At 42.2% G+C, this 15130-nt stretch overlaps 1 protein-coding gene across 5 annotated transcripts in view; it reads right to left on the bottom strand.

Moving 5' to 3' along the window:
- Nucleotides 1–15130, bottom strand: part of DICER1 (dicer 1, ribonuclease III) — a 77761-nt gene that overhangs the window by 31614 nt on the left and 31017 nt on the right. For all 5 annotated transcript variants that reach the window (XM_053263765.1, XM_053263789.1, XM_053263756.1 and 2 more), the window contains 7 exons: nt 10650–10810; nt 10157–10325; nt 7361–7833; nt 5114–5246; nt 1542–1784; nt 786–940; nt 175–307 (listed from right to left, as the gene is read on the bottom strand). In XM_053263765.1, coding sequence (XP_053119740.1) covers nt 175–307; nt 786–940; nt 1542–1784; nt 5114–5246; nt 7361–7833; nt 10157–10325; nt 10650–10810 — 1467 coding nt within the window. The remainder of the gene's footprint in view (nt 1–174; nt 308–785; nt 941–1541; nt 1785–5113; nt 5247–7360; nt 7834–10156; nt 10326–10649; nt 10811–15130) is intronic.

Below are 15130 nucleotides of genomic sequence, written 5' to 3'. Positions count from 1 at the left end.
AATATAGTCAGCTGTGCCCCACTTGGTCAAGTTTCAGCGGAGGCAGCACAAATCACGATTGAGACCACTGCAGCTCATGACAAACCAGTTTGCCTAGCAACACCAGAGAAGACCTGCAGTTATACATCACTAGTGTCCAACGGATAATTCAGCTACACAAACATTAGTACTTACAACAATTGATGCTCGAAGGGGAGAATTGATAGGCAGATAAAGCGTTGAGAAAAATGTGTTGTCAGGGAGTTCTCTAGTTTTACACTTAGGAGCCAGATGGGTAAACGGGTCACTGGGCAGTCTAGCACAGTACCTATTAAACACAAGATTTAAAACACACAAAGACAAAAGAAAGCTCAGATGAGAAAATGACTCTAATAATAGTACTGTATGGATTGTTTATCAAGCATCTGCTTCTTACTAGAACTGTACAAGCATGAGGAGCCACCACTAGACTACAACATTTCTTGTGATTTCTGTGTCTCTCAACAAGTTCTACAATATGTTTGGGTCTAAGGATGCTATGGAAGTTATTACATATGCCTTACCACTGCATTAGACTGTATTTTCTCTTTCTATTCCCAGAAAATTGAGAATGATAGAGAATCACAAAAAAGTGCTACAAAGATTATAAACAATCCCCTTGGAGCAAGACTGTAGACAATGGTCAGCACCTGCACATAACAGAAACCCCCTGAATGGAAGGGGGCAAGGCAGGAGGAGGTTACTTTGTTCTGTTAGGATTCAAGACGTTCAATGCAGATCAAGGTTAAAACCAACAGGCCTCATACCTATTAATATGTCCAATAGCTGTATTTATTGTGACTCTTGGACTGCCATCTTCTGGTCTCAACACATATGGTGGAAAGATGTCATCATCATCTGTAATTGGTTCATTTTCTGTTTCACTCGTATCTACAGACTTTGAGCACTTGTTCCTCAGGATCTTACAATTTAAATTCAGAACAAACAAACAATGAGAATTCTATGAGAGTCAGCACCAAATATAAAAACCAAAAAGGAATCAAGGATGGACAAGATCGTACCTATAACAGTCAGCCCTGGCCTGAAGGCAACTACCCAGAGCAATATTAAGCAGCTCTAAATGAGCCGTGATCTGCTGGGTCACAAATTCTCGGGAGTCAGTTAAGAAGCTCATTCATACCCAACAACCACTGATTGCACCCCCACCCACTCTCTTTCCCAGGCTACTACCTAGCCTGAGCAACAAACCAAGTTTTATTGCTTATAACCTATCATCTTGATCCCTTCCTTGCTCCTCTCTAGAGATTGGGTTTGTTATTCTTCCAACTGTTGCTTGTTCCTCCTGTTAAGAATATCTTCGATTAATAAATATCAAGTTCCTACCTTGTTCCAATATCCAGGTCTACTCCATCCCAGATTCACTTAAAAAAAAACCCAACCCCCCCACCCCCCCCCCATATCTGGGCCTAGACTGCACACTGCTTACTCCTTCCCCTATTTCTCTTGCTGTTTGAGTGTCCTGCAGAAGCTTTCCAAGACCCAGCCTTTCTTTTGCTACATACCTTTTCAATTGCTTTGTAAGTTTTAAGATCTTCTTCAAAACTTTTGATTTTGTCTGAATCTGCTAACATGATGTAATTTGAGATAGGTGCCCTGGCTCTTCCTTTGGACTGCACATAGGAACGGTATTCTGTGGGCAAATCAAAACGAACCACCAAATTGCATTTTGGTATGTCAACACCCTCTTCTACAATACTAGTTGCAATTAGCAAGTTGGTCTCGTGTGCTCGAAATTTTCTAAGTACCTACAAAAGTAACCAAGAAGATACACTTCAAAGAGCGATCAGAAACTTATTAGCTTGACAGAAGTTGAATAAAAACACTTCAGAAATCAAGAAAGTAATCAACTCTGCAAATCTGTTCAAAGTTTACTGCTCAGTAAAAACAGTAAGAAATTTCAAATGACTCTTAAGAGTATTAGAAAGGCATCCTAATATTTTGCCTCCTGATTTGGTTTTTGTTTCCTTGTTTTTCATGAACTTCCTGCCCAAGTTACACTTCACTGCCATAACTTCCACATGGCCTCTCTAAATTCTAGATACATGAAGTTCCTTCTAGTATCATTCTGAATAATCACCACAGAAACCTTAGCATTTATATAACATTTTCAATGTTCAGAACAATAGCCCTGTAAGGTAGACCACTATTAACATACCAAAAGTGGGGATGGAACAGTAAGGCTGAGAGATAACTTGCCTAAGCCTACTTAATGTGCTTGTAGCCGATATGATACCTGAGGAACCAGGAAGCTCATGATCACAGTTCATTCTGTTCACCATTATGCTATAACAGGTTTGAGGGAACACCCTGGTCATTATATTTTTTAAAGTACACTTCTGAGGTTTACTTATATGCCTGGTTATAGAAATATCAGTTTTGCTTCAAAGTCAGTTTAAAATATATTTTATATACTTATATTCTTCCAGGATGATGTCCTGGAAGCAGCTAATGTTTAAAAACAGCGTAATTGAACACATTTATTTAAAAAATAAACATAAATTAAAAATAAAGATTTGCAGTACATCATGACAATCCACGACCACGACCACAATAAAAACCAAACAGCAGACAGAACTAAACTAAAATCATCAATTAACTAAAAGTCTTACAAAAAATAGGAATTTTGCAAGGATGTTTTAAACAAGGGTTAAAAGTTAAAGAGTGATATAAATTAGTTTTTAATTTTAAGTCACCTCTATTTTACAGTTCATAACTCACAAATATAAACAGCTTGCCTAAGACCAGCAAAAAAATAAAAAATCCAGTAACTTAACTAAAGAGAGACCTAAAGTCCTTTGAATTGCAGCATACTAGCACAGCATACTATGTGCTGAGCCCTTTCTCATGATCAGTGGGAAAGGGCTCGAGGGAGATTGGGGAGGAAGACAGCTAGCACTTACCTCCCCACACATGATCCCTCTGTTTTTGCTCAGCGGGCAGATCACCCACCCAGACAATTGCCGGCTGCAACAGGCAGCGCAGAGGTTCAGGGGCTGGGAAGCATCGCCACCCCCCTGAACTCCCATAATGCACCATGTGGTGCATTATGGGGATCCCCCTGACGCTGGCCAGGAGCCTCGCAGTCTCCCAGCCCTGGCGGCAAGCAGCCAGGGCTGGCAGAAAAAAAGGAAACAGGGCTAAGAATGCAAGCTCGCTCAACCCTGTTTAAGAGGGTGGCCTCTTTGCAGGGTTTGCCACCATGCTGCCACCGGGAAACACGTGACTCCCAGCAGTTCTTACAATCAGCAAAGACTGGGCTTGGCTTTCCTGGCCCGGTTTTGATTGATTGTACAAACAGCCTCGTTATCTAGTAACTAAAACAGTAACCAAAAGCAGCCAAGATTGAGACGTATTGAATAAGGATTGTCAAATGTAACTGTTGTCTTTCAGAACACAACATGTTTATCTATATATTTAATTTTCCTAAATGTAGCCGTCGCTAATCCCATGCATGGCAGCTCTCACGAGAGCAGCTGCCTGGAAGCTAGCGATGGGGACGGAGACAATGGCTGTGGGGGAGGGCAGACCCGGGCCCGGCCCGGCTGGAGGTGGTGGCGGGCTGGCCTGGGACCAGCCTGGCCAAAGGCCTGGCCACCCGCCGGGAGGAGGTGGCGGGAAGAGATGGCGGGCCTCCAGCCAGCCCAGCACCACTGCTGTTCTCCCCCGCCCCCTTGCCAGCATGCCCGGGTTTCCGGCCAGCCCGCAAGCGATAAAGGGTAGGGTGGGGGAGAAGCAGCGGGCTGGCCTGCCGGACCGACAGAAAGCACAGGGAGGGGACGGGGGTGGGTGGGAGAAGAGGCCGGCCAGAAAGCCGGGAATGCCAGCGTGGGGAGAACAGCGACAGTGGCTGGGCTGGCCGGAGGCGCAAATGCTCTGCGCCCAGCCCAGCTAGTTTGATTTAAAAAATGAACACTGCTGTGAAGCCAAGGGCTTGAAAATTCTTTAAATAGACAATGCAAGCCCAAAACTGATCACCAAACAATTGTGATCACACATCAGATGTGACAGGGCTGAGAGAGATTCCTGCCTGCAACCTTGGAGAAGCCACTGCCAGTTTGTGTAGTATACGGCAGCTTCCTATGTTCCTAGCTGCTTCAGCAGCTGGCCCCACTCTGCCCATCATTCCAGGGGCCAGGAGTCTGGCTGATAAGAGGCAGGTGTGCATGTGGCCCATCCCCACCGCCAGCCACCCACTTCGGGGGTTGGCCTGAATCAGCGCATCCTCCTTCCATTATCCAGGCAGCCAACCGATGGAAGGAGGATGGGTGAAGCTGTGTGAGTGTGGTGCATGTGCATATTGGGGGGCACTGCAGGGAGAGGGGAGGCTGTCAGTGTAGTAAACACCAGCTCACTCTCCCCTTGCTATAACCCATGAAGGATTATTTTTCACTGATCTCCTCTTCCATCCATAGATACGTTTCTGGGGTCGCACAACCTCCAGGGACATTTTCAGGAGGCACAGAAGACTGGAGAGGGAAGTGGGGAGGATCAGCGAAAATCACCCCTTCTCTATTCCTCTAATAAAGTGTTCTTCCCTGCACGTGTGGTTAGCTTGGATGTCAGCCAGTATCAGTCTTTCAGAACCATGAAGACATTTACCGTAACTGCATGGAGTATAAACCTGTTATCAAAGCCACATTTTGAAAATACTGCTAACATTTAAAAGCCAAGAACACCTATTTTTTATTCTGCGGCATGTTCAGCACAGGTCATAGCTAATAAGCAGTAAACTACAGTTACCACAGACGATATACTAACAGTTTAGCCCATTTCAGGAAAGCTACAGCTACAACTGATCAAAATGCTATTCTTTACCAAACATTTTAAATACATGTATAACTTCCTTCAGAAGCACGTATTTTTTATATAATATATATATATATATATATATATATATATATATATATGTATGTATGTATACACATATACACACACACATATATATACAGAGAGAGAGAGGTGAACTTCCAACTACACTGAATTTTCAAGTAGGAATTTCTTTGATTCGATGAAAGTTTTTAACACATAAGAGAAACTATACAGCACTTTGGATAATTATTGTCATTAAAGTTACCTCTTCCTGCTTTCGGAATTCTACTTCCATCTGTTTGCTACGGGGCTGATTCTTTCCAATGCCATGTCCAGTTATAAAATTGCTGCTGATATAAGCCAGTTCTAGGTCTTGTTTGCCAGCTTCTTTTATCAATCTAAACATATTACACACATTTTGCAAGTCAGGTACAGCTAAGAAAATGTAATCTAATCTTTTGTTCAATATCCCACACTGAAAATGGAGTTGTGATAACTGGGTATCTTGCTAGTATATATTATTCACAGGCGGCTTTCATATTCTCTAATCAAAAACTGCAAGTAATCAAAATATGCACATACATTTTTTTTTTTAAAGTAGCTTCCTCCAGGGATTCTGTAACCAATGTGGACAAGGCAGGCTTTGCACTTGCAAGGTGTGTGTGTGTGTGGGGGGGGGGGGAGATCATGTATACAGTACTTGTCTTCCTGAAACCTAGTGCAGAAAGTACTATTCAAAAGTGAAAATTTAAGTTTCAGCAGCAAGTTGAGTTCAGCAGGGGCTGTTGACAGAACTGATGGACTTTAAGAGGTTATATAACTCTGCCAGGGATTGAAGCAAGAATCTGAACTTGAGAAGAACAACCTAGTGAACTATACAAACAAAAATCCAAGGATGGGGAATCCTCATTCTTCACTGGTAAATTTGCTTCAATGTAGTAATTCCAGTGTCAAGCTTACTGTGTCTAGTCTGCACATTACCCTCTTAAAAGGCCATACATATTGAAGTCCCCCATGCCTATCACTGCAAAAGCTTCTACATATGGCCATGGTAAGCCCTTGCTTTGCCCTACATTCTTAACAAGACGAGGGCTTCTGCCTATACACTCACACAGTAGTGCCTTTCTTTTCCTTGGCAGAGAAAAGAAAGATTACCACACCAGTTCTCTCTGCCAGCAGCTGATCGCCCCCCTCAATAAGCACTGCCAGAGCATGTATTCTCACACGGCCTTCTGGACAGCTAATATGATGGCTGCTAGGATTCACATGTTTCACAAGGAACCATTGTTGGAAATTTTCCTCTCCCAATCTGTCTTTTCTTGTAGTGCAAATTGATCCAAAAAATTTCAAATATATACAGATCTTTCTAGCTTAAACTCTTGAGAAATGCAGTTAACAGTTTCTCATTTCCATAAAGCCTATTACTGTGAATTACATGCAAGTAAGTTATTTTAGTTGTATTTCCATGCAGCTACGGATTAGTACAAACCAGAAAGGATTTGTCAAGAATAAATCCTGCCAGTCTAACAAGCAAGATCTAAATTAAGACTAATTGAAGTTAATGGGATTTAAAGTCACTCATACCTCTTATCTCATTTATTTCAGTAGTACCTTTGGATACTAACCATTCTTACCTTTAAAAAAAATGGTTACTAGCTTAGTGGATTGTGGGAATGCTGTGGGTGTAATTTATCTTGATCTCAGCAAAGCATCTGACAAAGAATACACTTCTTAATGGAAAGAACAATTTGACAATGGAACTAATTACTGGGGTGGGATGGAGGTGGGCTTTCCCTTGTTGGAAGTTTTCAAGCAGAGGCTTGGACAGCCATCTATTGGAGATGCTCTAGCACTGCATTTCAGGGATGTGTGAATCGATTCGGATACGAATGGATGTGTACCAGAATCTAGCTGATTCGGGTGATCTGGAGAAAGAACAAATTACCCCTGTGGTCCATTGGCGAGATTAGGGTCCAAATCGAATCACACCAGATTTTATTCAAAAATCAAGATTCAGATTCCTCCTATTAATTTCCCCAAATTCCTAGCTTTCATTAAAAAAAAAAAAAGCTAACTTCAATCCACCTTATTTCCTATGGCGGAAATATACAAAATCAATAAAAACTAAAAAATAAATAAATTTTAAAACCACCTGCCTCATTGCCTTGAAATTCGGCTGGTAGGTTGCACCCATGGGGACCTAACCACCACCCATGTTTGGTGCCCCGAGGATCTTTATATGTGGTCTGAATCAATCCATATCCAAATCAAATCGAATTAAATCCAAATCGAATCTTGGGTGATTCGGCGAGACAGATTCAGACAGGTCCTACTCCTAGAGTCTTTCGATTTGCTGTGCATATTGTCTATATTTTTGTCCTTCCATGAAGCGTTTGCGCAGATTTGCAAAATTATTAGTCATCAAGCAAGTACATTGCTCCTGAATAATCTATTCCATTTCAGTACTAATTCTTTTATCACCAACAACCATTTTATTAGCAAATCATCATACCTGTTTAGAACAACTGCTGTGTATCTTCTTTCCACAAAAATAATTCCACATAAAATATTAGTAAAGGGAGAAGGAAAATTAGATTCTGTCTTTTCTTTCTCCTCAATTTCTTCATCCTCATCATCATCTTCAGAATCACTCCAAGACACATAATTATCCTGATTCCTATTATTATACCATTCAACACTTTCAAACTGTTGCCGTTCATAGGGCTTATATTTACGCAAGATTTCAAGCAGCTTTATTACTTTTGGGGTTACAAATTTCAGATCAAGTGAGGCAGGCGAGAAGTGCTCTTCACAGAGTGCATGTATTTTCCTTAGGAAAGTATCTGTAAACAATAAGAATTTCCTGTGCAGCTCTTCTTGCTCATGTTTAATGTACTTCTGTAGCTCTCTCACCATCATCCCAGCTACTTTATCTGCACACCAGGGTCCCAGAACAAGCAACACTGCTCGGCAGTCTGACAGTATCTGCAACAAATTCAATTTATCAGTTCAATATAGCATGGTAGCAACTCACGCAGCTTACACTGGGCACCCAAATAGTATATAAAGACAAAACATATCCTGTACATATAAGTATTAGAGAAGGGCTCGATCGGCAGAAGCTCCGCCAAGAGAACGCCTCTCTGTACAAGTCTGGATGCCACCCAGGTCTAGTAGTTTGCCACACATTTTGTTTTAGGAGCAAACACACAACCTCACAAAGACCAGTTACACATTAAGAACTGAACTGCACCTATCTTGGATTATGGTTAAAAATAATTCATACACTAGTTTGATAAACCACCCACATTGCCTAGCGCTCAAGCCCACAGAGGCTTGGTGCTCCTGTCATGGCATTCCAGTTTGGTCAGATGCTAGCAATAAGAGCAGGAATCTACCTCTTGTGCGAGTAAGGCAGAAGAGGCAAGCTGTGTCATTACTTAATCAAAACCATAGCTATGCACCCACCAGGAATACCTCATGAAGTGCATTGTAGGAAGTCCAAACCTGCACCCCCAAACCAGGATAAGAGTCCAAAAGGAGAACACTGAAAACAGGAAAGATCTCTAAACTCTAGAGTCTTCCAAAGTTGCTTTGTTCAGGCACAGATCCCACTGGTACGAATGCACAGAGACCATGAAGCAGAATTATAGTTTTCCATAATGTCTAAAATGGGCAAACTGCCATTACTCCAAACCATTTTTAAGGTGTCAAAATCAATCCCAGAATAAGCCGACAAGGGACAGATTCTGTGATATATACAGACTGAATTACAAAGTAGGAGAGTAAATCAAGGAGACGGCAGGTAGTGGCAGGCACTTGATCTCAAAAAAGGATCAGGAGTGAACAGAGCCAGTTGTTTAAAGCACCATTTCCCTTATGCACATCTTGCTAAACTATTCATTACTGATCATTTCTGCTTCTTAGGAGTGGCTATTTGTCCAGAAGCCGCAAGGTTCTCAATGAATGAGAGCAACATGCCTTTTAAACCACACAAAAGAGCCATTTGCCTGCAAGCCATTTGTAGAGTAGCTCACTTGCCCTCTGTGCATCTTAAAGGTGCGGTTTTGTTGAATGTGCATCACCTCCTTAACCCAACAGCAGCCTTGAGCCATGAGCAGTGGTCCCTCTAATTTTTTTCATCTCTGTGTGGAATAAGTTTTGTTCTGGGCGGCAGTATCAAGGCACTGTGTGCGCACATACATCCAAAGTGGGGCCTTCCTAATTCAATCGGCGTGAGATCTAAAATTAACTGAGCGGACATCAGAAAACATGCGCATGCCTTAGAGGGAACAGTGGCCATGAGTGAGGCAAGACTTGCAAAATTTTAATAAGGCTGTTCTCACCAGCAGCTTAACCTAGGCTAGGGCAGCCCAGCCTAGGTTGGGCTGCTTGTGTAGACTGCTGGGATCTGCACAGATCCCAGCACTCCCACCTAGCCTAACCCTACCGTTAAGCCTGGCTCTTGGCCAAGGTTAAGTGCACCCTTAACCCAGCTGCCAGGAGCGTGTCTCCCCTCAGGCCGCATGCAGCCTGAGTCACAGAGACGGGCACTTAGAGCGCCCATCTGACGGGGGGGGGGGGGATACACGAATGCCCCACACTTGGCACATGGTGCAGTGTGGGATTCCCAGAGGCCAGGGAGCCTCTGGCATGCCACACCGGTCACTGCGGCGATCATGTGCACAGCAGCACAGTACTGCTTGGGCCATCCTGGATCGTCTGTGGGGAAGGTAGTTTAAACCCCGCCTTCCCCTCGCCCTCCTTCCCAAGCCCAACAATGGTTGTGTGAATGACTTTGTGTTTTTAAAGCTGGCCTTGTGTCTGAGGGGCTAATCATCTTCCGTTGCTTGTAAAAACAGATTTTTCTTCATAATTTTCTCTTGACATACATCTATGCACATTACTGTTGAGGGGGTGGGTTAATCAGGTGAGGTTAATCAGATAGGTTTTCTCCAACTTGGGGAGAAAAGAGGCAGGCATGAACAAATATCAAGGATGAGAAAGTCTCTGTGCCTATACAAACATTTCTTCACAGAAGCAGCAGCATACACACCCTCTTGTCTGCCCTGGGCCCTGCAACAAGTGGACTGCCATAACGTCATCCGCAGCAGACCTTGAAATTATCTTGGCGTGCCTCTTGTTTTCCTCCCAAATCAACTCACTACTAATGGGTACAAATAATTATGCAAAGGCAAACCTGAAATATCTCTGGACTTGGCTTTCTATGGAATATGCTGACAGAATAAGAAGTAGCCTGCTGTTAAGCAATAGATTAGTGTGCAAAAGATAAACCATGGGTCCTTACCTGTTTAGAAATTAAGGTAGAATCTCTCTCTCTGCAGTGTACAGATATGTTGCAATCATTCAGAAAGCTAAGTGCATCATCCAGCTCCATCAGCAATCTTTCATAGAGCCCACTTTTGTCTGTGTATGGTCCACAATCTACCACAATCTCACAGGGCTGAGAAGTATACCTTTAACAAGGAAAACAAAACATTTTGTCAGTCGCGTGCTAGGAATGCTCCAGTGCTCCAAACTCCAATGCTAGGAGTTTAAATTAAGGCATAAATTATAGATGAGAGCTTTTATTATTATTATTATTTTTTTTTAAGTACAGGCTGCAAGAGAAGATACAACATTCAATTTGACCTTATCTTATTAGAATGGCTTTAAAGCACACTTTAAAAGGGGGGGGGGAGATGAGTGTTCTAAGTACACAGGATCAAATAGTCTCTTGGAAGAGAAAGAAATCTTTATGAGTAGTATTCTACATAAAGCACAAATATATAAAATTATACCTGTCCAAAACCACTAGATCCGTTGCTGTTTCAGCACTGCTCTTGAGAATTTTCTCCAGCTTCTGAATTTTCTCTTCCAATTCTGCTGGATCACATTTCCCATTTAAAATGGAAGCTGTTAATCCCAATATTCGAGGGCATGATGGACAACTCTCACAGAGCTGAAAAAGAAATCCAAATTATCCACAATGGTTCTTATAACTTGTGATTCCAAGTAGGGATGGCATCCAAATCTGTGGAGCAAGGGAGAGGAGGAGAGGGAGAAGGAGGGAGCAAAATTCCAATGATGATTTCCCCTTTATTGAGAGCAACCCAGAGGGTGGAAGATAGTGAGAAAAGAGTTTTACTGAGTTTGGAAAAATAGAGTGTGTGCCTGTCTCTCACAAAGACATCCTTACTTGCTGGGCCCAGGACTGGAATAATGATGTGGATTAATGACTTCAACACCCCCATATACCTGAAGAGCTGGAAATATCCAGACTAAACACCACTGAAATCAATATGACAATTTGTGATGACTAACATTAATTTCAATGGGAGTTGGTCATGACTAACTTATTTTAGCCATCCAGAGAACAATTTGTTATTTATTTATTACATTTATATACCACCCCATCCAAACAGTTCTGGATAGTGTAGAATCGTTATGGGGCAGTTGACAAATCAAGTTTATCTTTTATTTATTTATTTATTTATTTATTTAAAATTTGTACACCACCCCAAACTTTCATCTCTGGGCGGTTAACAATAGCATAACACAAGTTAAAAACATATACAAAAAACTTAAAACAATTTAACAATTTACTGAGATGTTGCCCACTGCATGTAGGTGTATGTACTAATAGCCTGACATTTTGCTCATTTAAGTATTTCAATCATCAGCATAAAATAACCTAATTACTTAACTAGTAATGTGCGAATTAATTCAGCTACAAATCGATTTGTACTCAGATCTAACTGATTTGGGCGATTTGGAGACAGAACAAATTGCCCCTGTGGTCCATTGGCTAGATTCTGGTCCAATTCAAGTCACGCCAGATTCAACTCGCATCGCTTTGAGATTCGGATTCCTCCTATCATTTTCCCCAGATTCCCAGCTTTCTTAAAAAATAAAAATAAAAATCTAAGCCCTAGCCCTTGTAGAAGTGGAATTATGGAACAAAATGTGCGGTCACTATTTTTCAAGTGCTTGGATTCTTTGGTGTATAATAACTTTCCCCTCAATGAATCCCTATGAGGATTCATTACACACCTTCATTTCTTCTCTTCATTTTGATGGTCTTTGAACAGTGCCAATTGCCACGTGCCAACTACACCCCCCCCTTGCGTAGTGGGGTACTACTCAGTTGATGTTCTAGGAATTTTATTTTTTTTAAAAAAAAATGTTTAGGCTCTTTGGTGTCTAATCACCGTTCCTCACAATGAATCTATTTGAGAATTCATTACACACCAAAGAGTCTAAACATCTCAAAAACTCCTAAACTATAAATTGAGTACCCCAGTGGCTTGCAGGTTGCGGGGTAGTGGGCACATGGAATGCCACCAATTCCCCACCCACAAAGCAGTGGGGTCAAAATGAAAAGAAGAAATGAAGGTATGCAATGAAGACACCAAAGAATCTAAACACTTCAAAAAATCCTAAAAAATAAACTGAGTATCCCAGTGTGTGCTTGTGTGTGTGTTCTGTAGTTGACACATGGCAGTTGACAGCTGGCACTGTCCAATGACAGTCAAAACGAACAGAAGAAATGAAAGTATGCAATGAATCCTCATAGGGATTCATTATGAGGAAAAGTTATTATACACCAAATAATCCAAACACTGGAAAAATAGTGACCACACATTTCCTCCATAACTCCACTTCTACAAGGCTAGAGCTTAGCTGTTAAAAAAAAAAAATTAAAGCTGGGGGTCCATGTTGGGGTTAGGATAGAGCAACTTCAAATCCCCATTATTTCCTATGGTGGAAATATACAAAATCAGTAAAACTTTAAAAAATCATTAAAAATCAACCAAGTACGCCACTGCCTTGAAATGTGGGTGGTAGGTGGCACCGATGGGGACCTACCACCACCCAACTTTGGTGCCCCTAGGACCTTTATAAGTGGTCCAAATCTAAATCAAATCCAAACTGAATCTGGGGTGATTCAGGGGGACAGATTCGGACACAAAACAAATCAGGGGTGATATGATTTGGGCACAAATCTAATCGAAAAAATAGTTTCATGCACATCCCTATACTTAACACAGTTTTTGCTCTGATACTATAAACAGAAATGCAGGTGAAATTCTTCCAAGCCACACTTTGAAATAAATTGTGAAGGCTCATAAAACCCCGCCTCCAAAGAAAGCTGAACTTTACAAGCCCCCAGTTCTTCTCCAACTTGAAGCAGTACACAAGGTACAAGCCCCCACATTCTGCTCAGATTTGGATTAAAATATGAATGGAAAAGAGTTGTAAGGTTCCCTCATTTCATTAAATGAAGTGTAATGTGTGGGTTTAGTATTCGTCATTAGACAAAATCAGGTGCTGAAGCAAAAGCCAAAACATGTGAGAAGAAGTCAGCCCTCCATGGAAGACCCATGTAGAGTGAGAGAGAGAGAGAGAGAGAGAGAGAGAGAGAAGCTTCCTCTCCCAGCCCTCGAGTTTTGTTTGTGCAGCACTAGAATTCAAACCAATTAAATGGACATTAAATTTAGTGATGGGAAGGGTTTGAGGGAGGACTAGGCCTCATTTAGAGCAACTGCTGGGAGGTTGGGCCTTTCCAAATAAGCGAAAAAGCCTGGGAAAATCAAAAACAGAAGGATCAATCCAGAGGCCTGGGCAGGAACAACACTCACAGCCACCAGCAGAAGAAGATAAAGTTCTGTATGGTCTATTTGTTCTGTCCCAAGAGTGCCCTGAGGAAGCAGCTGGGGAAATGGGAGGCCACAGCCTAGAGGCTGGAGACGACAAGAAGCCCCTGAGTGTGAGTAATAAGGTAGGGACCAGTTCGGTTAGACACATGTGGGAAGTTATTTTCCCTTATTGTACTGCTTGAATGAGAGTTGCCTGGTTAATGAAAACATCTCTCTTACAATCTGCTCTATGAAAAGAATTGTTCTTATCACATAGGCACATATCTTTTTCTTTTAAATGTGGTAATAAACCCTTGTTGATAAAGTGTGCTCTTCATTTTGGGTCTGTCTTAGTCACATGCCTTTGAAGGCCTAGGACTGCTCAGACCTTCTAGAAAGAATTTTGCAAATTAAACCCACCCACCCACCCCCAAAATCGTATATGGAGAGTGGGTTTTCTCACATCAAAATCAAGTGGGTGGTGGCAGCCTACCGATTGCCAAGAAATTTAAGACTGAAAAAAGTATGTACTTTTTCACACAATGCATAATTTACCTATGCAATTCTCTGCCACAAGATGTGGTGATAGCCAACAGACTGGATGGCTTTAAAAAGGGTTTGGATAAATTCATGAAGGACAGGTGTGAGGGCCATAGGCCACCTCCAGCTACACTAGTTGCAGGGGAGCAACAGCAGGAGAGTGGGCAAGCACTCAGCTCTTCTTGCCTGTGGGCTCCCAGAGACATCTGGTGGGCCACTGTGTGAAGCAGGATGCTGGATTAGATGAGTCTTGATGCCGCAGGACTATTCTTGTGTCCTTACTGTGAATACCTTACAGTCAAGGATTCACCCCAGTAACTCCCCCCCCCCACCCCACCGCCTCTGGTAGGAGCTATGACAAGGTGGATGGGGGCTTGGAGTGGGCTTTATAGTTTAAAGCTGTTGAAACAGGGTAGTAAATGCATATGAACCAGGTCATATGGCTCTGCACAGAGGAAGATTTGGGCAACTCTAACCTCTCACTTGCATACTTTCAAACAAATTGACCTTCCAAGGGAGTCCAATGCTCTGTCAGGGGCTCCACAAAGCCTGGAGTAAATCCAGGTTCACCAATATGTAAAATGTAATGCCTACTTAGATGCTCTCACTTCTTAGTTTAACACTTGGTAATGAAAGATTACTACAGATTCTAGGTCAGCCTGCCCACTGCAAAGTTTCACAGCCTGCCAATATTTAATACAGCCTTTAAATTCCCAGACCAGATTCATGAAGAAGCATGTTCAAAGAAACCTCTTTCCACCTGGAGTAGCCTCAAGAAACATGTAGTGGTTGCTGGAGGCAAAGAACCTGCTCTATGAATAAAAGAAGCACGCCAGCTGCAAAGTCATTTCTGCATCTGGCTCACTCCTTTGGGACAGGAGCACCTCCTTCGTGGTTCATTATGGTGTGAGTCAGTAAGGCATACTGGCCAGTGTGCCATGGTCGACTGGGAAATGTTGCCCTAGATAGTAAACACAACTTCCTAGCCACTAAATGCTACTGGCAATTCGGCCTGCACTGGCTACATTCCTTTTCCATTCAGTCTAGCAGCACCTTCTTTTCCCTGAGCAAATGAATGAACTCTCCCTGCATAAGTAATAAGG

Source organism: Hemicordylus capensis, chromosome 1 (assembly GCF_027244095.1).
Source record: "Hemicordylus capensis ecotype Gifberg chromosome 1, rHemCap1.1.pri, whole genome shotgun sequence".
Taxonomy (NCBI): domain Eukaryota; kingdom Metazoa; phylum Chordata; class Lepidosauria; order Squamata; family Cordylidae; genus Hemicordylus; species Hemicordylus capensis.
This window is presented reverse-complemented; position numbering and strand designations above follow the sequence as displayed.